At 47.2% G+C, this 26941-nt stretch overlaps 1 protein-coding gene across 1 annotated transcript in view; it reads right to left on the bottom strand.

Annotated features, from left to right (window-relative positions):
- The window catches only part of LOC119969329 (complement C4-B-like), a 132236-nt gene continuing 105295 nt past the window's right edge, over window positions 1-26941 (bottom strand). The window contains exons 13-16 of the mRNA XM_038802826.1: window positions 23962-24012; window positions 14407-14503; window positions 12874-12941; window positions 1-351 (exon numbers count right to left, since the gene is read on the bottom strand). Coding sequence (XP_038658754.1) covers window positions 302-351; window positions 12874-12941; window positions 14407-14503; window positions 23962-24012 — 266 coding nt within the window. The 3' untranslated portion in view covers window positions 1-301. The remainder of the gene's footprint in view (window positions 352-12873; window positions 12942-14406; window positions 14504-23961; window positions 24013-26941) is intronic.

Here is a 26941-nt window from a genome sequence, read left to right as displayed (position 1 = left end):
CAGTGATTCGCTGAAATTTATTGACCACTCCATGTCACCTCGTTCAGAGGACATAAGTCACATGGGGAGATTGCAAAGATCACATTCACCAAATGCCGGTAGGATCTATTTGAATGTTATTAGGACAATGAATTAGGAGAGACTCTTACATCAGTTACATTGTGAAGATAGTTATGTGATATCATGAAGATCAGCATTGCAATATCTTTAGTTTTGAACGTTCGCTTGTAAAACTTTTGCACGTCACTGGAATTCAACATCAGAGTTCTCAGTCCATACACATTGGTCAGATTGTTGAATTCTAAATTCTGTCATCCATCTTCAGAATCAGTGGTTTCGCAATACATATTTCTTGAAATATAAAAAGATATATAAATTAATTCTCGTCATAGAAACAAATTGGCTCTTCCGATCGCCCAGGGACCTATCCTTGACCCTCCCTGCTATTTCCCATCTATGTGGAGCCCCCTGGCCAACATAATCCAAAGTTTTCACATGCATCCAAATGACACCCAGCTCTATCTCACCACCACCTCCACTGTTGCTAAATTATCAGATGACCTATTTCACAAATAGTACAGGATGAGCACAAGTTTCCTCCGATCAAATATTGGGGAGACTGAAGCCATTATTTTCAATCCCTGCTAAAAGCTCTGTTCCCTAGTGACTGACTAGATCCCTTTCCCTGCTAACTGTTGTTTTCTTACTGGAAAGAATGCTAGAAGTCGTCCAGTAGTTGAAGGAAGGTTTATTGTGCTACACAACTTAAATGTTTGCGTGAGCTCTTACTTACAGAACTGCACTTGTAAATGTTACACTTCTCTATGCTCTGCAACTAGGCCTGACCACACTAGCAGCCCTGAGCTCAACTTCCATCCCTGTTCTCCTCACTGTCTGTTCAGCCAAAGTGAGGGGGAGGGCCTTCAGCGTCACTCTTATACATCCCCGTGCTGCCCCCTGGTGGTGTTTCCATTTCCCATCAGCCCCTTCTGTACACACTCAGTGAGGATCACTACAACTGTCTGACACTAAAACAGTCTGTTTGCCATCCTGGTGTCATACTTGACCCCGAGACGAGCTTCCGACCATACGGACAAAAGTTAATGGGTGGGATTCTCCGATCCCCCGCCGGGTTGGAGAATCCCCGGGCAGTGGCGCGAATCCCGCCCCGCCACCCCGACACCGACTGCCGTATTCTCGGGCGCCGGTTTTCGGGTGGTGGCGGGGTTCACGTCACGCCGGTCAGGGGCCGTTGGCAGCGACCCGCCCCGGCAGTTCTCCGGGCCCCGATGGGCCGAGCGGCTGGTTGGAGCAGCGCCAACCCTTCCGATGTCCACCTAGCCCCTGGAAGTGCGGAGAATTCTGCACTTTCGGGGCTGTTGGCGCCGGAGTAGTTGGCGCGGCTCTCCCGCTGGCTTGGGGACTTAGTCCTCAGAAGGGGGAATCCTGCTGAATGTCTTCCCCAGTGACGGGTTTGGTAGCAGGCGGACATTTAAACAGGCAGGAAGGTGGCAGTGGGAACCCTGCTCGCTTCCACTCCACCTCGATTATGTCTGGGATTGGAATGCTCTCCCACTGCCACTTGAGGTCATTAATGCACACTTTAGGGCTTCATCCCTCCAACACTGTGTTCGCTCAGTGGAGGACGGGGGGCTCGCCATGTGAGAAGCACGAGAAGCAAATCCAGTCGGGGTTGCTTGCATACTCTCAGAGGATTCTCTCATTCAAAGGTATCCAGTATTTTATGATGGGGCCCGGCCATGGGAAGCAGGAATGGGGGAGGATATCAGGCTGATAGCCTGCTCCCTCCCCTTGTCAATACCCCCTCCACCGTGACTCCCACCCAGTGGTCCCTGTTCTGCGGTTCGGGATCCAGATGCCTTACTCAGCCTCCGGTGGGTGTAGTTCGAGCAACAACCACTGACTCCCTAGTGGCGCTGTCGTTCAGTGGATATTCTGGCTCTCATGAGCTGGACTTCTGCCCTTGATCCCAGGGAAGACCTGCAATTGTCTATGTAAATGTCTGAGTGGCCCCCCATTAGATCCAGCCCCATATTTGTGTCAGGACTAAGTCTGCCTGTTTCCATAGAATCATAGAATTTACAGCTCAGAAGAAGGCCATTCAGCCCATCGAGTCTGCACCAGCCCTTGAAAATGAAAAAAATGAAAATCACTTATTGTCACGAGTAGGCTTCAATGAAGTTACTGTGAAAAGCCCCGAGTCGCCACATTCCGGCGCCTGTCCGGGGAGGCTGGTACGGGAATCAAACCGTGCTGCTGGCCTGCTTGGTCTGCTTTAAAAGCCAGCGATTTAGCCTTGTGAGCTAAACCAGCCCCTTTAGCTAAACCAGCCCCTTTTAGCTTAAACCAGCCCTTGTAAAGATCACTCTACCTCCGCCCATGCCTTCACCCTATACCCGCAAACCAGTAACCCAACCCAACCTTTTTGGACTCGAAGAGAAATTTATCAAGGCCAATCCACCTAACCTGCACATCTTTCGACTGTGGGAGAAAACCTGAGCACCCGAAGGAAACCCATGCAGACACAGAGAGAATGTGCAGACTCCACACTGACAGTGACCCAAGCCGGGAATCGAACTTGGGACCTTCAAGCTGTGAAGCAACTGTGCTAACCACTGTGCGACCGTGTTGCCCAAACATTTCCAGAACATCGCTCACCTTCAGTCTCACCTCATCTGCTGCTAAAATCCACATTCATACATAGAACATACAGTGCAGAAGGAGGCCATTCGGCCCATCCAGTCTGGACCGACCCACTTAAACCCTCACTTCCACCCTATCCCCGTAACCCAATAACCCCTCCTAACCTTTTTTGGACACTAAGGGCAATTTAGCATGGCCAATCCAACTAACCTGCACATCTTTAGACTGTAGGACGAAACCGGAGCTCCCGGAGGAAACCCACGCAGACATGGGGAGAACGTGCAGACTCCGCACAGACAGTGACCCAGCGGGGAATCGAACCTGGGACCCTGGCGCTGTGAAGCCACAGCGCTATCCACTTGTGCTACCGTGCTGCCCAATTTGCTAGATTTGTCTATTCCAACATACGCCTGGCTGGTCTCCCAAATTCTATCCTCTGTAAACTTGAGGCCATTAAAAGCTCTGCTGCCCATGTCTTAACTTGCACCAAATCCTGCTCCTCTGTGATCTTTGATTTACATCATCTCCCCATCAAGTAACATCTTGATTTTAAAATTCACATCCTTGTTTTCAAATCCCTACACGGCCTCACCCTAGACACTGACTCTCTCTAATTCCAGCCTCTTGTGCATCTCCGGTTTCAATCATTCCATCATTGGCTATGCTTTCAGTTGCTTCGATTCCAAGCTCTGGAATTCATTCCATACAACTCTCCCTCTCTCTATCCCACTTAGGCTCAAAGCTCTGGAATTCATTCCATACAACTCTCCCTCTCTCTATCCCACTTAGGCCCAAAGCTCTGGAATTCATTCCATACACCGCTCCCTCTCTATCAAATTTAGGCTCAAAGCTCTGGAATTCATTCCATACACCGCTCCCTCTCTCTATCCCACTTAGGCTCAAAGCTCTGGACTTTGGCAAGGTTACTAATTACGGGATATGGTGAGTGGATGGGAAAATGGATTTGAAGATGAAGATCAGTCGTGATCATCCAGAATGGTAAGACCGACGGCGGCACGATAGCACAGTGGTTAGCACAACTGCCTCACGGAGCTGAGGTCCCAGCTTCGATCCCGGCCCTGAATCACTGTCCATGTGGAGTTTGCACATTCTCCTGTGTATTCTTGGGTCTCACCCACAACCCAAAGATGTGCAGGGTAGGTGGATTGGCCATGCTAAATTGTCCCTTAATTGGAAAATGTATTGGGTACTCTAAGTTTTAAAAAAAGGATGCTATATAAATATATGTTCTTGCTGTTTACTAAACATGTAATTTCAAAGTTTTCAATTGATTTTCAAAAAGCAATTTTATCTACTCTAATTTAATCTAATACAAAATGTGAGATTATGCACTTTGGTCGGAAGCATAGGGGTGTAGACTATTTTCTAAGTAGGCATTGGCTTCGTAAAGCTGAAGCACAAAGGGACTTAGGAGTCCTAGTTCAAGTTTCTCCAGGTTAACGTGCAGGTTCTGTCGGCAGTTCGGAAAGCGAATGAAATGTTAGCATTAATGTCGAAAGGGCTAGAATACAAGAGCAGGGATGTACTTCTGAGGCTGTACAAGGCTCTGGTCAGACCCCATTGGAATATTGTGAGCAGTTTTGGGCCCCGTAACTAAGGAAGAATGTTCTGGCCTTGGAGGGGCCCAGATGAGGATCACAAGATTAATCCCAGGAATAGACTTCGGTGGCGGCAATGAGGAGCTAAGCCGCACGTTCGGCAGCTCCCGCTGAGAACGGACTTTGGGGCTCTTTTCAGGGCCCCCAACGGAGCTGTGGCGGCAAATCCCGACGTGGGAAGAGGTCAGGAGTCGACCCCAACGGTCCTATGGTCCGTACCAGGAGTGGGGTAAGGAGAAAACCGGAGAAAGCACCCCCGAAAAAGCGGGGGAAGGAAGACAAAATGGCGGCCGGCAGAGGCCTTGAGGAGCTGAGGCAGTGGGCTCAGGAACAGCAGGCGACTCTGCTGCGCTGCTTCCAGGAGCTTAAGTTGGAGCTGCTGGAGTCGCTGAAGGTAACCAACAGGGAGCTGATGGAGACCCAGACAGCCCAGGGGGCCGCGATCCGGGAGCTGCAGCAGCAGGTCTCAAAAAAGGGAGGATGAGGTCGTGGCCGTGGCGGGGAAGGTGGAGATGCACGAGGCGCTCCACAAAAGATGGCAGGAGCGGTTCGAGGAGCTGGACAACCGGTCGAGGAGGAAGAATTTGCGGATCCTGGGCCTCACGGAGGGGCTGGAGGGGTCGGACCTAGCAGCCTATGTGGTGATTATGTTAAACTCGCTGATGGGGGCTGGGTCGTTCCAGGGGCCCCTGGAGTTAGAGGGGGCCCACAGAATTCTGGCTAGGAGGCCCAAGCCGAACGAGCCGCCAAGGGTGGTGTTGGTGAGGTTTCATCGGTTCATGGATCGTGAGTGTGTGCTCCGGTGGGCCAAGAAGGAGCGGAGCAGCAAGTGGGAGAACACGGAGGTGCGGATCTTCCAGGACTGGAGTGCGGAGGTGGCGAGGCGGAGGGCCGGGTTCAACCGGACGAAGGAGGTGCTCCACAGACGGAGTGTGAAGCTCGGCATGTTGCAGCCGGCGCGTCTGTGGGTCACCTATAAGGATCGGCACCATTATTTTGAGTCCCTGGAGGAGGCGTGGGCCTTTGTGCAAGCCGAGAAATTGGACTCAAACTGAGGGTCTAGGATGGGGGATGTTGTATAATATTGTGCATTTGCTTGGCTTAGTGTAAGAATGTCGTACAGTTTTTTCTGTATGGTTTTTCTGCAGGGGTCGGGTAGACGGGTTCGGGCAGAGGGGTAAACGGGGAGTTCGGGGAGCTGGTGGGGGGGACTGACAATGGGAGTGGCCCTGGAGGAGGCGGGGCCGGGCAGGGCGAAAGCGCGGGCTTTCTGCGGGTTTCCCGCGCTGTGAGATGGTGGGGGCGGGGCCGGGGCTGAGAAGCGCGGGTCGTTGCTGGCTGTTTACTTTTCCCGCGCAAGAGCAGGGAGAGGGTGGACCCGTTGACGGGCACAATGGAGGAGGGGCAGTCCCACGTGGGGAGGAGCCGAAGGTAGGGCAGGAGTCACCGGGGTCAGCAGAAGTTAGCTGGCTCACGGGAGTGCTATGGAGGGAGGGGCGTGGCTAGGAGGGGTCCTAGCCTGGGGGGGGGGGGGGGGGGTACCGGGTTGCTGCTGAAATGGTCAGGAAGGAGCTGGAGGGGGGGAGTTGCCGCCATGGGAAACTGGCAGAGCGTGGGACGCTGGCCGGGGGTGGGCAAGGGATGGGGTATGGCTAATCGGCAGGGGAGGGGGGCAGGGAGCCCTTGGATCCGGCTGATAACCTGGAATGTGAGGGGGCTGAATGGGCCGGTCAAAAGGGCCCGGGTGTTTGCGCACCTGAAGGGACTGAAGGCGGATGTGGCCATGCTCCAGGAGACATACCTGAGAGTGGTGGACCAGGTTCGGCTGAGGAAGGGATGGGTGGGCCAAGTGTTCCACTCAGGGCTGGATGAGAAGAGTAAAGGGGTGGCGATCCTGGTGGGGCAGAAGGTGTCGTTTGAGGCATTAAATGTGGTGGCTGACAGTGGCGGGAGATATGTGATGGTGAGTGGCAAGCTGCAGGGGGAGCGGGTGGTGTTGGTGAATGTTTATGCCCCAAATTGGGACGATGCGGGGTTTATGCGGCGTATGTTGGGCCGCATTCCGGACCTGGAGGTGGGGGGCCTGATCATGGGGGGGGGGACTTCAACACAGTACTGGATCCCCCATTGGATCGATCCAAGTCCCGGACGGATAGGAGGCCGGCGGCGGCTAAGGTGCTGAGGGGATTCATGGACCAGATGGGGGGGGGGCGGACACCTGGAGGTTTGCGAGGCCAAGGGCCAGGGAATACTCGTTTTTCTCCCACGTACATGAGGCCTACTAGAGGATTGATTTTTTTGTCCTGAGCAGGGGGTTGGTGTCGAGGGTGGAGGATGTGGAATACTCCACTATTGCCATTTCAGATCATGCCCCGCACTGGATGGACCTCGGGCTGGGGGAAGAGAGGGACCAACGTCCGCTCTGGCGCATGGAGGTGGGGCTGCTGGCAGAGGAGGAGGTGGCCGAGAGGGTTCGGGGGTGTATTGAGAGGTACCTTGAGGCCAATGACAACGGGGAGGTTCGAGTGGGGACGGTCTGGGAGGCATTGAAGGCGGTGATGAGGGGGGAATTGATCTCCTTCCAAACCCATAGGGAGAGGGGGGAGCAGAGGGAGAGGGAGAGACTGATAGGGGAGATGGTGCAGGTGGATAGGAGATATGCGGAGGCCCCAGAGGAGGGATTGCTGGGGGAGAGGCGTAGCCTTCAGGCCAGATTTGACCTATTGACTACCAGAAAGGCGGAAGCTCAGTGGAGGAAAGCACAGGGGGCGGTGTATGAATACGGGGAGAAGGCGAGCAGGATGCTGGCGCACCAGCTCCGGAAGCAAGATGCGGCCAGGGAGATTGGGGGAGTGATGGATAGAGCTGGGAAGGTGGTGCGGAGGGGGGTAGATGTTAATGGGGTCATCAGGGACTTCTATGGGGAACTGTACCGGTCGGAGCCCCCGGTGGAGGGGAGTGGAATGGGGCGCTTCTTGGACAAGCTGCGATTCCCGAGGGTGGAGGAGGAGCAGGTGGAGGGACTGGGGCGCCGATCGAGCTGGAGGAGGTGGTCAAGGGGACAGGGAGCATGTAGTCGGAGAAGGCGCCGGGGCCGGACGTGTTTCCGGCGGAATTTTATAAAAGGTATTTGGACCTGTTGGGCCCCCTGTTGGTCCGGACCTTTAACGAGGCAAGGGAGGGGGGGGCTTTGCCCCCAATAATGTCACGGGCGCTGATTTCCTTGATCCTGAAGCGGGACAAGGACCCTCTGCAGTGCGGATCATATAGGCCGATTTCGCTGCTGAACGCCGACGCTAAGCTGCTGGCAAAGATCCTGGCAACTAGAATAGAGGATTGCGTGCCCGGGGTCATTCACAAGGGCAGAAGGGGTTTGTGAAGGGAAGGCAGTTGAATACGAACGTGCGAAGGCTCCTCAATGTCATTTTGATGCCGGCCATGGAAGTGGAGGCGGAGATAGTGGTGGCATTAGATGCGGAGAAGGCCTTTGATAGGGTTGAGTGGGAGTATTTGTGGGAGGTGTTGGAGAGGTTTGGGTTTGGGGAGGGGTTTATCCGGTGGGTGAGGCTGCTCTACGAGGCCCCGATGGCGAGTGTAGCCACAAATAGGAGGAGGTCGGAATACTTTCGGCTGTACCGTGGGACGAGACAGTGTTGCCCCTTGTCCCCCTTGCTCTTCGCGTTGGCGATTGAGCCCCTGGCCATGGCATTGAGGGAGTCAGGGAACTGGAGGGGCCTGGTGCGGGGTGGGGAGGAGCATCGAGTGTCGCTGTATGCGGACGACCTGTTGCTGTATGTGGTGGACCCGGTGGGGGGGATGCCAGAGGTGATGAGGATTCTTAGGGAATTCGGGGGTTTCTCGGGGTATAAGTTGAACCTGGGCAAGAGTGAGTTGTTTGTGGTGCATCCGGGGATCAAGAGGAGGGGATTGGTAGGCTCCATTTGAAGCAGGCAGGGAAGAGCTTCAGGTACCTAGGAGTCCAGGTGGCTGGGAACTGGGGGGCCCTGCACAAGCTCAACCTCACAAGGTTGGTGGAGCAGATGGAGGAGGAGTTTAAGAGGTGGGATATGTTACCGCTGTCACTGGCGGGGAGGGTGCAGTCTGGTAAGATGACGGTACTCCCAAGGTTTTTGTTCCTGTTCCAGTGCCTCCCCATCCTCATCCCGAAGGCCTTTTTTAGGAGGGTCAACAGGAGTATCACGGGATTTGTGTGGGCGCATGGGACTCCGAGGGTGAGAAGAGTGTTCCTGGAACAAGGCAGGGATGGGGGGGTTGGCGTTGCCCAACCTCTGTGGGTACTATTGGGCTGCCAACGCAGCAATGGTGCGTAAGTGGGTAATGGACGAGGAAGGGGCAGCATGGAAGAGGATGGAGGTGGCGTCATGTGTGGGCACGAGCCTGGAGGCGCTGGTAACGGCGCCGTTGCTGCTCCCTCCAATGAGGTATACCACGAGCCCGGTGGTGGCAGCTATCCTCAAAATTTGGGGGCAATAGAGACGGCATAGGGGAGAAGTGGGGGGCTCGATGGAGGCCCCGATACAGGGGAACCATCGGTTTGTCCCAGGGAGCATTGATGGCGGATTCCTGGGCTGGCACAGGGCAGGGGTTAGGAGGCTGAGGGACCTGTTTGTGGAGGGGAGGTTCGCGAGCTTGTGGGGAGTTAGAGGGGAAGTTTGGGCTCCCCCCGGGGAACATGTTTCGGTACATGCAGGTTACGGCATTTGCCAGGCAGCAGGTGGAGGGGTTCCCCTTGCTGCCCCCACGAGGGGTGCGGGATCGGTTGCTCTCGGGGGTGTGGGTTGGAGGAGGGAGGATTTCGGACATATACCGGGTGATGCAGGAGGTAGACGAGGCCTCGGTGGAGGAACTGAAGGGTAAATGGGAAGAGGAGCTGGGTATGGAGATTGAGGAGGGGACGTGGCCGGATGCCCTGGAGAGAGTGAATTCCTCCTCTTCCTGTGCGAGGCTTAGCCTCATACAGTTCAAGGTGCTGCATTGGGCCCACATGACTGGGACGAGGATGAGTAGGTTTTTCGGGGTCGAGGACAGGTGTTCTAGATGCTCGGGGAGCCCAGCGAACCACACCCATATGTTTTGGGTGTGCCCAGCGCTGGGGGAGTTTTGGGGAGGGGGGGGTGGGGAGGGGGGGTGGGGGGGGGGGTGGGGGGGGTGGGGAGGGGAGGTAGGGGGGGTGGGGAGGGGGGGCGGGGGGGTTGGGGGTGGGGAGGCAGGGTGGGGAGTGGGGGTGGGGAGGGGGGGTGGGGGTGGGGTAGGGGGGTGGGGGGGTGGGGGTGGGGAGGGGGGGTGGGGGGTTGGGGGTGGGGAGGCAGGGTGGGGAGGGGGGGTGGGGGTGGGGAGGGGGGGTTTGGATCGGGGGAGGGAGAACTGTGTACATGGGTCTGTGGGATGTGGCGGGTGTTATCTCTTTCCCTTTTGTTGTTTGGGTGTTCTTTTGGGGGTTTTTTTCTCTTGTTTGTAGTCGCTTTTGAAGTTGGGTGGGAATTGTTCTTGGGGTGTTACCGCGGTTGTTTTGTTAATAGAGTTGAGCTGTTTATATTTTGTAAAAATTTCAATAAAAATTATTTTAAAAAAATGATTAATCCCAGGAATAATGAGTTTATCATATGAGGAGCGGTTGAAGACTCTGGTCTGTACTCGATGGAGTTGAGAAGGATGGGGTGGGGGGGGAAATCTCACTGAAACTTACAGACTACTGAGAGACCTAGATAGAGTGGACATGGAGATGTTCCCACTGGGAGGAGAGACTAAACCCCGAGGTCATAGCCTCAGACTGAAGGGAGAATCCTTTCGAACTGAGATGAAGTTGAATTTCTTTAGCCAGATGGTGGTGAGTTTGTGGAACTCATTGCCGCAGAAGGCTGTGGAGGCCAAGTCGCTGAGTCTCTTTAAGACACAGATAGATAGGTTCTTGATTAATAAGAGGATCAAGGGTTATGGACAGGGGGCAGGAGAATGGGGATGAGAAACATATCGGCCATGATTGAATGGCAGAGCAGACACGATGGACTGAGTGGTCTAATTCTGCTCCCATATCTTATGGTTTTATGGTCTCATCACCTAATCTACCATTTTATTCAAATATGACTTGATCCAATCCATTGAAATCTCATTTAATCAACCTTAACCTGTTCTATTCAAACTATTGTTGAAAATATAGAAAAATGTGTCATTTGAAACATGGAAGTCTGGCAATATCTGGTCTGAGAGAAACATGAGAGGATACAGGGAAAGATCCTACGAAGGGTTAATAGCAGCTGAAAAGAGCAGGATTATAAAATGCAGATTATTTCTCTCAAGCAGGTTTAGCAAACACACAGGATTCTTGTATTAAGAAAACAATGGCTCACACCTTCATTGAAAGTAACTATCTTAGGAAGCATCTGGAAAAGCAAGGATGAAAGTTTCAATTGAATTAAATGACGAAAGTTTAAAACAGGCAGGTCTTTCAAGTCATAACCAAGTGAAATTTTAGCATACAGCTAAAAGCAATGTTTCACACCTTCATTGAAATTAACTCTCTTAGTAAACAGCTGGAAAGGAAAGGATGATGTTCAGTTGAATTTGCTGTCAATTCTAAGTGTGAAATTCTACTAATACCAAGTAAATTAAAAGAAAATTGAAGACAACCTGTCTACGAGATACATAATTTAAAGTCAAAATCAAAGGCAAAGTTATGAGCTGGGGACAATTGGAAAAATAATACTATACAAATGACAGGAATTAAAAGTAACACCTCTTGAAACCAAAGCATTTTTTGAATATCACAAAGGAACTTTGAACATCACAAAGGACAATGTAATCAGATCTGAGAGGTGAGGTTATGCCCAAAATGAATAATTAGTTGTATTAGAATATTTACATCAAAGATACTTTTTAACAATCAAAGTGAAAAAAGTTAATTGACAATAAGGTAATAAAAACTTAATAATTGTTAGAAAGAGAATATAAACCCAGGGAGGAGAACTCAGAGGGAGTAGGAACAAGAGAAGCATATTCAGCTTTCACAGCTCGGTCATGGGAAATATGAGACAAGCAGCCGAGCTTAAACAGCTATACATCTAAGGAAGACTAGAATTTAAACAGGAGTCAGAATCAGCTCAGTGATAGCTAGCAGAGCCAGCTCTTGTAGCTCAGTACATGGGATCGACAAGACACAGCAACGGAGCTAACCAGCGAATACATCTCAAGAAGACCAGACTTTAAAGAAGATTGATTGTCAAGGTGGGCCTGAAGGTCCCTTCAACCAACCAGCAGGATCCAGAAGCAAGATCTTTTTACCTTTCTGTAAAGAAAGTGATTTCAGCTTTTAAAAGAAAAAATATAATAATAAAATAACTTAATTTAACCTGAAATAGTGGTTATTCCTAATGTCTACTTTACTTACTTAGCAGTGCAGGACCCAGGACATCGGTGCTACTAAGCGGTAGGTAGATAAAATCTTCGGTGAAGGTATGGGTTATACCGGGGGATAACTTAAAAATATAGTTTGACCTGAATAACACCCACCGAAGCCTGCATCGGAGTCAGGGAGTGAGAATCCCTGTTCACCATTTAGAATATCGACCCTTTTTGGTGGCGGGGGAATTCTAAGAATAGTGGTGAGTTTTTAAAAGCAAAACCTAATTCAATCAAACTTGTTTTAATCTAATCTGCCCAACTATGATCTAACATAATTTACTGTCATCTCTAAACCACATCAATCTAATCTATCCTATAAATTCTAATCTTGTTCACTGTTATAATCCACACAAGACTTAAGGGGTGGGAGCACTGAATACGAGCTCCTCTGCTAAAGAGGTGGGGAGCCAAGATTGATCATGGTTGAGTTCTACATAAAGATGGTCAAGGATGGAACTGATAGACAGATCCTGCTGGGATCTGTTGTATATTGTAAATACCTTTAAATTACAATAAACCAACATTACTCTTTACTAAACTCGGTTTAACCAATATTGTAATGACTTAAGCAAGGCCTTTGAGATTGGCCAATTAGAATATGCTTTCCCTGATTAGTGGCCAAACCAGGGAACCCCTTGCTCTGTATCTTACAGGGAGTGTCAGATCTTCTGCACTCCTGGTGTAGACAGCAGACTGAATGCACCTGGGTGTATGGCAGTTGGTTTTGTAAATAAAATGGATTCTGGTGAAGGGATCTCTGCCTTTGTGAACCTATTGCAAATATACACTTTTCTAACCGAAATTAATTGACCTGAATCTAGTCTCATCTACTTTAATCTAGTTTAATAATTCTAATCTCATCCAATCAACAATGTAATGATGATTGTTAATGATTGAGGTTTACAATATTGTCATTGGAATTTGGGTCGCCTCACTGCAATATCATTTTTAGATGTGGATTTATCTGCACTGAAATAGCAGGAACAGATGCCCCAGGAAATGGGTGTGATGGGATATAGTGTGGAATCCAAGCAGCCGAGAAGATGAATTTGGATGATGTTCGTTGTACACGGACAAGGATGATGATCAATTTCAATTATTAACTTAATTGTGAGACTGGGCAGCATCTATTGGCTTCTCTAAAACTGTATTTAAACTCAAGAATGCTTACCACCTTCCTCCGAGATACCAAAAGCACTAATTTCCCAGGATTTTGGAGGATCCATATCTGACGTTAACCTGCGACAAAAAAAACATGATTGTGGAATATTAATTCCTTATATTCCCTTTCCAAAAGGATATTTTAGTAAAATGTTTCACTATATACCCATAACCACATCAATGATAACCTTAAATTTCCTGCCAAGTTGTGGTCAGATTCAAGCACATTTGGGACCCAAATGAAATATATGGCCAAATAGAAACTCGAGTGTAATTTAAACCTATCACATTGGCAGGAAAACCACAGGATCGGATGAATGAATGCCAATGCAGGTGGCACGGTGGCACAGTGATTAGCACTGCTGCCACACAACGGCAGGGATCCAGGTTCAGTTCCGGCCTTGGGTAACTGTGTGGAGTTTGCACGTTCTCCTCGTGTCTCTGTGGGTTTCCTCCAGGTGCTCCAGTTCCCTCCCAGGGTCCAAAGATGTGCAGGATAGGTGGATTGATAAATTGCCCCTGAATGTCCAAGAATTTAGGTAATGTTACGGGATTAGGGTGGGGGTGTGGGCCTAGGTAGGGTGGTCTGTCAGAGGGGCAGTGCAAACTTGTTGGGCCGAATGGCCTCCTTCTGCACTGTAGAGATTCTCTGATTATTCTCCATTGACTTCAACACAGAATATTTGGTGAGTGTAAAAACAGCACTGCTCCCAGTTCCCTTTGTTTTCTGACTGATGTGTTTATAGAATCGCTTCCAAGTTGAGAGTTCCTTGCAATTGTTACTGTCAGAGAGGCTCTCTTCAAATGCTGTCCTCGTCATTTTACAGTCCGTTTCTGAAATAATGTTGGGTTTGCTGTGTTTATGCCTGCTTTATATTATATTGCAAACGGAACTGAAGGGGACCAGAACATTGAGAACATTCATATTCTCCATTGTGGAATTTAAACCAATTCAATAAAAAAATGTAAGGACAGTGAGCTGCATGCTGCTAACTTTGTCACTCTGTTATCACTCTGAAGGCAAGTCATATTTTTCTCCCACTTCTGTTGCCCTGCACCCTTGCACTATGACATCCCATGAAAAATCTGTGTCAGGAAGAATTGTTCTGGTCATTCTGCACTGTAAATTCTATAATTATCTGTCAGGATGATGTTATGTACGGACATATTAGAAGTCTTTGATATTATGAAGGGGTCTGATAGAGTGAACCTAGAGAAGATGTTTCCACTTGTGGGGTAGATCAGAACCAAAAGAGAGTCACAATAAACCCAAAAGAGAATTCTGGAGAAACATCTTTACCTAGAGAGTGGTTGAGCTGTTACTGCCATGGAGAATAGTCAAATAAACTCAATGCATTTAAGGACATGTAACACACACAAGGAGAAAGGAACAGACAGATTAGGTGTTATCTCTGTAAATCTTTTTGTTTTGCACCTTCTCCATTTTCAAATAACTTCAGTATGCGTTTCTATCAATCACTTTTGTTCCCAATCATTGGCACTCTCTATCTAAAACATGGCACGCAGCACCAGTCTACCATACCTGTATGTTTTCATTCCAGAGGTTTTCTGTATCTCCCACACCCAAGTGTGATCATATACCGGACGTATGGTCTGATGTGTCTTCATGATCCCAACAACTGAATGGGGGGGAGGGAGCATACATTTAGTAATGGAAGTTTCGAACCAATTCTTACTATAAACAATTTGGGAAATCCTGGGTACAAAATCTCCTTTGGCATAATTCAAAATGTTTTAGCTAATGGGTCCTTGTTAAATTTGTATAGTGTGTTATTTTGGTACCACCATTAAGCGACTGATTTTGGATATATACTGCAGATAATAAGTTGGCATTTGGTTCTATAACAACCCAAACTTCTCTTTTCGTTGCATGACTTAAAGAAGTCTTGCATTGTGTTCTTCTTGAATCGCTGACCATATGATGATATCATCAACATATACTCAGATCCTGCAATACCTTCTATCATTTGTTTCATCGCTCGATGAAATAGTTCTGATATGATACCAAAAGGCATTCAATTAAAACAGTGGGCGGGATTCTCTCAGCACAGGCTGGGCCGGAGAATCGCCAGGCCGGGCGTGAATTGCGCGACGCTGCCCCGACGCTGGTCCGGCGATTCTCCGGAGAGCAGAGAATCGGCGGAATTTGCGCTGGCGCGGTCGGGGACCGATATCGCGGCCCCCTGCCGATTCTTCGCCCGGGATGGGCCGAGCGGCCGCGCAAAAATCCGAGTCCCGCTGCCGCTATCCACGTGTGCTCTTACCCGGCGGGACCTCGGCGGGCATCCATCTGGGGGCGGCCTCATGGGGGAGGAGGGGGTCCGACCCCGGGAGGGGGAGCTCCGCTGTGGCCTGGCCTGCAATCGGGACCTACCGATCGGCGGGCCGGCCTCTCAGGCTGGGGGCCTCTTTTGTTCCGCGCCAGCCCCTGTAGTCCTACATCATGTTTCATCGGGGCTAGTGCAGAGAAGGGAGCCACTGCGCAGACGTGCAATCGCGCCGGTCCCACTGTGCATGCACAGACCCGTGGCACCCATCTGATGCCGGTATCACCAGCTGGAGCAGCCTGGGTCACTCTAGTGCCGTGCTGGCCTACGGTAGAGGTCAGAATCACTGCTCCTGAGGGCATGTTGACGCTGTCGAGAAACGCGATGGCATTTACGACGGCGTCTACACTTAGCCTCAGGATCAGAGAATCCCGGCCAATACCTTTGACATGGAGTATTGAAAGTACATAGTTTACTGCTGGCTTCATTTTTCTCGAGTTGGCAAAACCCTCTAGAGGCGTCTAGTTTTGTGCAAATTATGGCATCAGATTTTTCACTTGTGATCTCTTCACTTTTGGGAATTGGGTACTTTTCCTCTTTATATTTTGGTTAAGATCCTTCGGAATCAATGCAGATTCAGAGGTCGCCATTTGCTTTCTTAACGCATACCATCAAACTAACCCAGTGTTATGGGCCAGGGTTTAGAGAACCCCAAAGTGTATCATGGAGTTCACCTGACCCACAACTTTTAATAGATTGCGGTATGGGGAGCACACGGCCCACTCTACAGGTGTGGTACAGCAGAAATGGAAAAGTATTTTTTAAAGCAAAACAATGTTTATTCTATGAACTCAAGTTAACCTTTTTAGAACATACAGTGAACATCTTAGCTACCATTTATTCAAATACAACCCCCAAAGAATACAACACTAAGTAATCCTGAATAACTTCCCAAACAACATCCAGAAGACAAAAGAAACACTTTTTAACAGAAGCATATCAGGTTTACATTCACGACTGAGAACATTTATAATTTTGAATTCACCAAATGATCAAGAGATAGTTTTTTCATGGCAGAGAGAACAGCAGTACACCTGCTTTGTCTGGCCTCAGCTCCAACACTGAAAAACCAAACCAAAAAAACACAGACACACCCAAGCTTTTCTCAAAGTGAAACTAAAAAGCAGAGTCAGAGCTCAGCTCCACCCACACTCTGACATCACTGCAGTAACATGAGCAGCCAAACATTTCTTAAAGTGACATTCTCATGACACCAGTCAGTTAGTTCTACCACATTTGTGATGATCCCCAGCCGTTACATGCGGTTAAGATCCAGTTTCAAGTGTTCCCTCAAGGGAGCTGGTACCCTCCTTGGTGGATGAATAACCGGCTTGGCATTCTCTCTAAGCTGTATTTTGTAGTTGAATGGTAACGTGCCCATTCCATGAAACACATTAGGAAACTGAGGAATTGAACAAATGAATATGATACAAAATGGGATAATTAGTTAGGATAATGTAGAGGTAGACCCGGGTATAGGAGCTGGAGAGTAGGGTAGTGAGGTTATCAGGGAATGAACAAAGGAACTGGGCAAAGCATGGTCAGGAAGGGGGGATGGGTAGTTGTTAGGACCAGATCCTCATGCAGAGGGTGATGGAAAGAATGCTGGGTAAAAGGGGGCCCCAGGGCTGAGGAATGTGAGGTGAGCCAATCAGGGTATATGGCCAGGTCAAGAAGTGTATAGGGATGACCTAAGGGAATCTTGCATTCATTACTGTTGCCTTATTTGGTCGTATGTATGTGAAACTTAATGCACCTTGAATGTAAAGGAAATGCTTTGTCCCTTTGTCCTCACTCGCTCTGGAAGATTCAGGAGACTAGGTTGTGTCCTGTCCCTTAATAGAGTGAGTCACGCTTGCAAGCTGGTTAAAATAAACAATAATTGATACCTACAAATCCATCTCGAATTTTATTGAGACCAGACTGATGGCAAAAGAACTGAATAGCGTCAAAACTTGCCAGTAAGGCATCAATTTGCCAGTAGCTGAGATTTTGTCTGAGCTGTGAATTCACTTCACCAACTACAGGAGCTTGGATGCTTGAACACCCAACAATGAAGATCATTTTGGTCCCACAATCTCAAATTTAATAGGCATCTTCATGTCTTTGACCTGAACCGTGAGATAGCAGGTCCCCATTGTGGTAATAATACAATAATAATAACATTGCCACTATAGTCTCTAACTGACAATCATTGTCATCAATTTGAGGGTTTTTTTCAGTTTGTCTAAGTCCAATTGATTGATCAAATTAGCTTGTGTATTGGTATCCAGTTTAATTTGAACATTGGTTCTGTTCATTTTCAATGGAATTGTCCAATCATCCTGATCGTGAACAATTGATATTGGTTTTAAATGGTCAACTTCGGAAATTGTGGGAGCCTGTGGAACTTCATTTACACTTTCAACTATATCTACAAAGAAATAGTTTTCTCAGTCATATTCATCTTGCACAGTGCTTAGTTTATTCACTTTAATTTCATGTTTGTTCAAACTGATTTCCTGTACAGCTCTTCCTTTAGTAACTGTACTCATCTTCTTAAATTGTTGTGATGTAGTTCCTGTTCAACACTGAGAAGCAAAGTGATTGAGTCTGTGACACTTTGCACAGGTTTTACCAAAGGCTGGGCATTTTTTTTACTTGGTGGGTGTGGCCAAAAAGTTTAATAACAATATAATAATAATCTTTATTAGGCTTAATAAAGTAGGCTCACATCAACACCGCAATGAAGTTACTGTGAAAATCCCCCAGTCGCCACATTCCGGCGCCTGCTGGGTACACAGAAGGAGAATTCAGTATTTCCAACTTACCTAACAGCATGTTTTTTGGGACTTGTGGGAGGAAACCGGAGCACCCGGAGGAAACCCACACAGACACGGGGAGAACGTGCAGACTCCGCACAGACAATGGCCCAAGCCGGAATCGAACCTGGGACCTGGGCGCTGTGAAGCAACAGTGCTAACCACTGTGCTACCGTGCCGCCCGTTTGCACGTCATGACACTCGTGACATCATGCACAAAATGCCTGCCGCCTGGAGCACGCTGGTTTTTCAAGTGCGCCACAGCATCAATGGTGTCGGCGGCCACGTTCGTTTCAGAATATTGACTTTTCGCATGTTCACTTGCACGACATATACTAATGGTGTCTTCTAACGTTAACGCCGATTGTCTGAGGAATCTTTCACCCAGCTTTTCATTTTTAACACCATATACAATCTGATCGCGCAATAGGGAGTCTAATAATATTGAAAAATTACAGGTCAGCACTTTGAGCCTGAGATCTGTAATAAAGCAGTCAAGTGTTTCACCTGCTTTCTGGACTCTTTTGCTGAAAATATATCTTTCAAAAGTTTCATTTATCTGAAACTTACAATGCCTGTCGAACATTTCAATAACTTTACTGTATATTTTTTTTTACTATAGAATGAGTTGAAAGTCTCGATGGCTTGCGATCCAGCCACTGTTAAAAACAATGCAGTTTTTCGCTGGTCGCTGGCCGCTTTGAGGTCTAAGGCTGAGATACATAATTCAAACTGCTGTTTGAAATTTTTCCAGTTAACATCAACTTTACACAATGTCCAGAATTGCTTTGGAGTCTGCAAACCCCCCATTTCTCTTTGACTGAAGTTTTCTTTAATGATTTTGGCTTCCATGAGGTAGTTGCGATCAGACTGTTGAAATTTATTTCTTCTTTCTTCGCAAGTTTTTTTTTCGCACAGAGATTCTTGCTCTCGTTTTTATTTTACCTTAGGAACCACACCTGGTACCATGTGATGTTCTCTGTTGTCTTTGTAAGGATGGCTTGAATGTATAGTGTTCAACAAAGAACATCAAGCTATGTTAATTAAGAAAGCTGATTTATTAACACAACATTTACCTCGATTCCAACATACTCAAAAGTTCAAAGGTTGCTGAAATAAAGTATGCTATAACTCTATCTACAGAACTCTCAAATACACGATTACTCTCTCTCACGCATGCAGGGTTCCGCACCTGTAAATATCTAAACCCATTCCCTCCCAGAAGCTGGAATTTTCCACCAGCTCCTCCTGCCCAGCAAACCTATCCTCCATGAACAAATCCTCAAATCTTTCTGCCCCTCCCTTTCTCAGATCCTGTACAACAAGCCCATTCCCACCAGAATAAATCTATGGTTCCTACAGATCGGTGCCATTTATGTTATAGATTCCAGTTTAAAGTGCTGACTAAATTCATCCATATTCTCAGAGAAGCTGTTACCACTGGGTTCGCAGAGTACCCGGCTGGCGTGAATGGAAGAGGAGCAGTCACGAGTGCCCCCAAACTCAGCCCTATGCAAGAAGCCTCCTCCATCCACCCCCAAATCGACCCCGGGTCCACGACCGACTCCCACACTTTATCAATGTTTGTTGCCCAGTAATAATTCATTACATTTGGTAATGCCAACCCCCTGACTGTCTGTCTCTCCGTGGGAACGTCCACCGAATTCGAAGGTCTTACCCGCCCACACAAAGGTCAAGATCAGCTTGTTAATCCTACAAAAAACACCTGAGGTAGAAAAATTGGGAGGTTCTGAAATACAACCAAGGACCTTGGAAGGATGCTCATTTTATCCATCTGGTCACTTCCCGCCATTGATAGAGAGAGGGCATCCCATCTCTTTAAACCCGCCTTCACCCCCTCTACCAGAGTGGCCAGGTTTAACTTGTGCAGCAAGGCCCAAACATGAGCCACCCATATCCCCAGGTACCTAAAGCTAATCCTGGTCGAAATAGCAATCTCTCCAGATCACCTCCCTTCCCCGGAGGGTTCACCGGATAAACCTCACTCTTGCCCATGTTCATTCTCAGGCAGCACGGTAGCACTGCTGCCTCAAATGGTATACGTCCAGAACCTTATACAACCTCAGCAATGTATCCCTGCTCTTGTATTCTACCTGTATCAAATCTTTATTGCTACCACTAGAGTAGAGGTTGAGTAGAGACACAGAGTCAGTCATCCCTCCTCATCCAATTTTGGGGGTATTTCAACTGTTTAGTGACCAATCGAGGGGTCTCGTTTGTATCAACAATTTTTGGGGAACCTCACTTGGGATTGGTTGAAACAAAATCAAATCTTGCCTTGCAGATCCAAGTGTAAATATTACATATGAAGACATTGTGGGAGATGTTGTTGAAGGCACGGGCTTTGAGTAAGATCTGACTGTTTTTTCCACAGACGTTGAGATAATGACAGATATATCCATTTAGATGTGTCCAGAGTTGCTTTTTTCTTGGATAGGGAGGTCCAACTTGCAGGTTCTGACACTGGTTTTCAGAACATTGTGTCACAAGTGTGAGGTTTCTATGATTATCCTGTTTCAAGACTAATATTGTGTAGATGTAGATGAAATGAGGGGAGTCACTTGACCCATGTTGGAGGCTGCCTGGCAGTAAAGGAATGTGATGAATATTCTCCACTTGCCTGGATCAGTGCAGCTCCAACAACACTCGAGAAGATTGAAACCATTGGGACAAAGCAGACCATTTGATTGGCACCATATCCACATGATATACCATCAATTGGACTCGAGACACGATGAAGATCCAAACTGTGGCTTTAATCAGATAGTTGTTAGCCCGGTGGTCGATTACAGAGAAAGGCCAACCGCCGGGAAACCTGGGTACTTATACCCCGCCTCGGAGGCGGGGTCTACTTGCCTCTCGACCAATTGGTGAGCATTCACATGACTAGTCCCAGCAAATCGATCGAGAGGCACACGACCAGCCAGAGCCAATGGGGAACCAATGCTCTGCACCAATGGCGGTACTCACATTCATACCACCACACCACAAACATTGACAAAGCTGGGTGATTCCATTGTTAGAAAAGAGGAATCACACTGAAAGGGAGGTGCTGAATGTTAAGATCTGGGGACAATGACAAATATTTCTAAATTCACAACAAGAAGACCCTAAGTCTCCTAAAACCCCAGAAAGGTGTTATTGGTATTAAGTCAGAAATAGTTGAGTTGGAAGCTGTTCCTTTGATTCTAAGGTGAAAGGCATTGGTAATTTGGCTGAGTTAATTTAAATTTTTACTTGGATACAGGGCTAGTATGTTTCTGTTGTCATGGAAAGGAGAGTAGCGGAAGTCATTTTGAGATGAAATTACAGGCTTCCCTATAAACCCAGAAATGTCACAGACAAAAAGAAGTTGCAGCTCTGGTCATGGGTTGATCTGCAGTTTACTGGGAGGGGAAGAGCACAGATATTGACCAGGCCTGCACCTTAGGCAGAGAATATACTGACTCTGTCATTCACCATGTGGAATGAGATTGGGAGCGCAGTTTGAAAGCTGAGTTCATGAGGGATTAAACATCTCTGGAAGGTTCACGTGGCTGAACCTAGTGAGAGAATCCCAAATGGGGCACTCAACAAGCTCCCACAAACAGCGATGTGATAAATCAGGTAATCTGTTTTTTGTGATGTTGACTGAGTGATAAATGTTGGCCACAACATCAGGGAGAACTCGCCTATTCGACAAAATATAGCCATTGGATCTTTTATATCCACCAGAGAGGGCAGTCAGATCCTTAGTTTCCTGGTTAATCCAAAAGATGGGACTTCCAACAGTGTGGCATCCCTCAGTACTGCACTGGAATGTCAGCCTTACTTTGTGCTCACGTCTTGGGGTGGGACTTGAATCCAGAATCTTGTGACTAAGAAGTGAGATAACTAAGCTACAACTGAGCTGGCATCATTAGTTGAAAATCCTGGAATCCCTCTCTGACAGCACGGCGGGTGTACCTACACCACATGGACAGCCTGATGTCCAAATAACAATCCTGGAATTCCCTCCCGAACAGCACAGTGGGTGTACCTACACCACATGGACAGTAGCAGTTCAAGGAGGCAGCTCACCATCATCTTCTCAAGGGCAATTAGGGATGGCCAATAAATGCTTGCCTCGCCAGTGATGTTCGAATGGGTGATGAGTGGTGATGGTGGAGTGAGTGCCTGAAACGCGTTGCCAAGGGAGGTTATGGAAATAGATACATTAACGGTGTTCAAAAGTCATATTGATAAATACATGGATAGGATGAGTATAGAGGGATACGGTACAAGGAAGTGCTGAGGGTTTTGACAAAGGTTGGTATCATGACCAGTACAGGCTTGTTGGGCCGAAGGGCCTGTTCCTGTGCTGTATTGTTCTTTGTTCTTTGAATGAATTAACACCACTAATACATTGGGATGTTGCTGTAAATATGCTGATCAAAATGCTTTACTCAGGTGCCAGTAGGAAATAGACCCTAAATTCATCCCATTCTTTTACTGAACTGAAGAGTAAAGATTTTGCAAAGGGAAAATTTTAAAAGCCCCCAAGGCCCCGGTCATGTTTCTATTATTATTTAGCCAAAATGCCTCGAAAAGTTCAAATGAATAGAGACTAAGATGCTCTCCAAATAGATTTTTACACTTTATACTTGCTTCAAGGTGATTGGTCGAAAATGAAAAACAAAATACTCCCCAATTCTTTTTCCTTTTAGCTCCCAGAGGTCAAACATAACAGTGGCTGCGTTCAGAATGTTTCTCAAGTGTATAACTTGACAGTAGAATCATCGTATCACACTTATGTCCCAACTGTCTTTCTTCTAATTTGTTGAATTTAGTGAATGTAAACACTGTCGGCTTTTTAAAAACTCATTTATGAGATGTGGACGTCGCTGAATACGCCGGCATTTATTGCCCATCCCTAGTTGCTCTTCAGAAGGTGGTGATCAGTTGCCTTTTCGAACCGCTGCAGTCCTTGAGGTGTAGGTACACCCACTGTGCTGTTAGGGAGGGAGTTCCAGGATGTTGCCCCAATGACAGTGAAGGAATGGCGATATATTTCCAAGTCAGGATGGTAAGTGACTTGGAGGGGAACCTCCAGATGGTGGTGTTCCCAGGTATCTGCTGCTCTTGTCCTTCAAGATGGTAGTGGTTATGGGTTTGGAAGGTGTTCTCTAAGGAACCTTGATGAGTTTCTGCAGTGCACCTTGTAGACGGTACACATAGCTGCCATTTGTTGGTGGTAGAAGGTTTGAATGTTTGTGGCAGGGGGAGCAATCAAATGGGCTGCTTTGTCCTGGATGTACTCATCTAGGCAAGTTTTCCATTACACTCCTGACTTGTGCCTTATAGATGGTGGACAGGCTTTGGGGGTCAAGCGGTGAGTTACTCGCCGTAGGATTCCTAGTCTTTGACCAGCCTTGGCAGCCACAGTATTAATTTGGCTGGTCCGGTTCAGTTTCTGATTAATGCTAACCCCCAGGATGTCGATTGTGGAGAATTCAGCAATGGTAATGCCTTTGAATGTGAAGGGCGGTGGTTAGATCATCTCTTGTAGGAGATGGCCATTGCTTCTCACTTGTGTGGTACCAATGTAACTTGCCACTTGTCAGCCCAAGTGTGGATATTGTCCAGGTCTTGCTGCATACGGACATGGACTGATTCACTATCTGAGGAGTCAAGAATGGTGCTTAATATTGAGCAGTCATCTGCAAACGTCCCCACCTCTGACCTTATGATGGAAAGGAGATAATTGATGAAGCAGCTGAAGATGGCTGGGCCTAGGACACTACCCTGATGAGAGGACCTTTGTAAAACTGCAGATTAGTTTTAAATGTTTTCGTCTTTGTCCGTGAACTAACATAGAAAAAGGGAGAACTGTATCCATAACTGAAATCTATGTCTAAACAAAAAAGCTGACTTTTGGGCTCCAAGGGGCTTGTATAAAACAATCCTTACCTTTGCTGGGTGGTGTTAATGGCCCTCTTTTCCATGGAATGGTTGTTGTTTCTGAAATGAATCAGATTATTTCAAACAATTACTTCATATTGTTGCTTTGGCTCCGACACCTTTCTCTGTGAACGGTATGGGTTTGTCACTGCTGAAGTCCTTCTAACCTCTTCTTATGGACATTACACACTCCCACTTTGTTAGTCTTCCCTGGTAAGGTACATTCCTGAAATAATCCTTCCATAGAAAGGCATTTCCTGGGAACCACCACTCCTCCTTTTGTTATTTTAGCAGCAACCTTGGCATATTGGGTTGTATTTTGTATGGAGTGTGGTTAAGTCCAGAGGGAAAAATGGATGAAATGGACATCAGCCAGGGGTGCAATTGCAGATTTCACGGATGTTCCGGATTTTCACTCTGGAAAGTGAGGGAGGATAGGGGGCAAAAGCAGGAAAATGGAGTTGGGGTACAGATCAGCTGTGATCTAATTGAATGGTTCTGGAGAAACGAGGGACAGAATGGTTTCCTTCTGTTAATGTTTCATTATTCCTGAGGGAGCACAGGTGGAAAACTGTCACACCAGAGATAACACATGACCTAGCAGAAACCCATAGGGACTGTGTAGCACTTTCTCTTTGGGGTGGCCGATTGATAAAAGGTGCTTCTCGGTAATGTGTTAAGTCTCTATAACTAGTTATTTTAAATGTTATAAGAACTTGGAGCAGGAGTAGGCTATCTGACCCCTCGAGGCTGCCCTGCCATTCAATAAGATCATGGCTTATCTTTTTGTGGACTCAGTTGCAACTACCCGCTCGCTCACTGGCGCTATGAAGGTATGAAGGGTAGCATGGTGGCACTGCCCATGTGGAGATTGCACATTCACCTCTTGACTGCGTGGTCTCACCCCCACAACCCAAAGATGTGCAGGGTAGGGGGATTGGCCACTCTAAATTGCTCCTTAAATGGTGTTGGGGGACATTTTCTGATACTGGACTATGATATAAATTATAGGGGGTTCTGTAATGACATTTTTGCTCCTATATTACTTTTGAATAGTTCTGCTGAGACAAAAGGTACTCATTGGCTTAGATGTCTGTTTAGAAGAGGCAATTTGTAGAAATAGATAGTGTATACACAATGCTTGTTAATATCAGAAAAGTCACAAAATGGCTGAACTCGCCACATTCCTGAACAATATGTTACAAACTGTGTAAACTACCTCATGAGAACCAGGCGTGGATATGTATAGGGAGTATTTTAACAGCCGCTGATAACAGCTTCACAGAACAAGGAATGCAATGTATCCTTAATAAGCTCAAGATCCCCAGCTGCAGACAGGACATATCCTTATGTTAGTCTTGAGTGACTTTTGCATGAACCATATATGTGATAACTGGGATGTTAAGAAAATTGATTGACTGCATGTAATGAATTGTTACGCGAATATAGTTGATTGATTGTATGTAAATGAGAATGCAACTAATTCCGCCTCTTGAATCTGTATATTAACCAATGCGAACCTTAGCTCAAGTGAAACTGCGTAGTTTCCAAATCTTCTCCCAGGTCTGATATAATAAACTGCTTCTTTACTCAATCAAAAAGGCCTATGTGTGAATGTTTTCAACTCTAACAAATTGGCAGTAGTTGGCAGGATGTTGCTGAGCCGGATGCTGATCGAGCCGGTGGACAAGGCGAGTCGTCAAACCTTTGACCGCCAGAAATGAGAGTCACACGGCGAGACGGACGGACGGTGAGGTAACATCCAACGAATCTGGGATCAAGGCCAAGTGAGTAAAAGCATTTTTGGTTTTGTTTTGTTGGTCCGCTATACCATTTAATATAGTAATAATCGGCAGATCGAAGACCAATGCTGAGCCTGAATTAAGGGGGCAATTGAGCTCTCACATGAAGGCCAGAGTTAGTTGGGAATCCGAGCCGTAGAGACTGTTGAGTGTTAATGGTCGCGGAATTTGCCGTGACACAGTGACAAACCAGGGCCGCCACCCTACGGGAGTGGATGATAGGTAAAAGCCTCTGAGAACAGTCTCCTAGTACATCAGATACACGGTTGTTCGAGACGACACGGTTAACACATCATGGAAAAGAGAGGCACAAGACCGCTTTTCTAGGGTCCCCCGGGATCCATGAGTCGAGCGTACAGACAAGAGCAAAATACTCTGGTACAAAAAAACAATGATCAGAGATGGGTGGGATCCCGATGCAACCCCCGTAGAACAAAGAAACTGCTGGGATAAACAAAAGCAAGATACGGTAAAAGAAATAAGGCAGGAGTCATCTTACTTCACCAGTTAGAAGAACAAATGACAGAAATTAAGAGCACCCCCGTGCAACGTTACGCTAATAATGTAAATGACGGATATAAAGCCTTCACACTGTTTGAAAAACAGGCTATTTTAAAGGCATTGAGCTCTCACTCTCCCACATTCACAACAAATGATTTTGAGCATAGAAATAAAGCGAGAAAAGATAGCGGCAGTACAGATTGTGCAAACCAGCAAAAGAATCACAGGAAACTGTTACAATTATGGCTAACAACTGTAGGCTAAAGAAAGGGAACTGAAAACATTGCGGGAAATCAGAACACCACAGTCTTAGGTGCTGGCATAAGACAGAATTCGGGAACTCTAACTCAATTAGCCCAAAGATCATGCAGCATTCCTGGCAGCAGAGGGGAAAGAAACAGGCTCCTTGGGGATGGACATTTTAAATTAACTAAAAGTTTAGACATGTACAAAGGAAAAGAAAAAAAGTCAGATAAAGTAAAATCCAAAAGATCAGACCTCGTGGTCATTGAGGAATGAGGAGGGGAAGGTACAATGTCGCTTTTGCTCACCCAGAAATGTTGTAACCCAATTAATCAAATGTGGAAGCCGGGTGGATTTCAATAAGACACATTGCGGCACAGTAAAAAAAAAGGGGCTGAAAAGCTCACCAAGCTTTTTGTTCAGAAATATATGAGGATGACAAA

The sequence above is a fragment of the Scyliorhinus canicula genome, chromosome 7, assembly GCF_902713615.1.
Source record: "Scyliorhinus canicula chromosome 7, sScyCan1.1, whole genome shotgun sequence".
NCBI lineage: Eukaryota > Metazoa > Chordata > Chondrichthyes > Carcharhiniformes > Scyliorhinidae > Scyliorhinus > Scyliorhinus canicula.
Note: the sequence above shows the minus strand (reverse complement) of the source record. Positions and strands in the feature narration are given on the sequence as shown.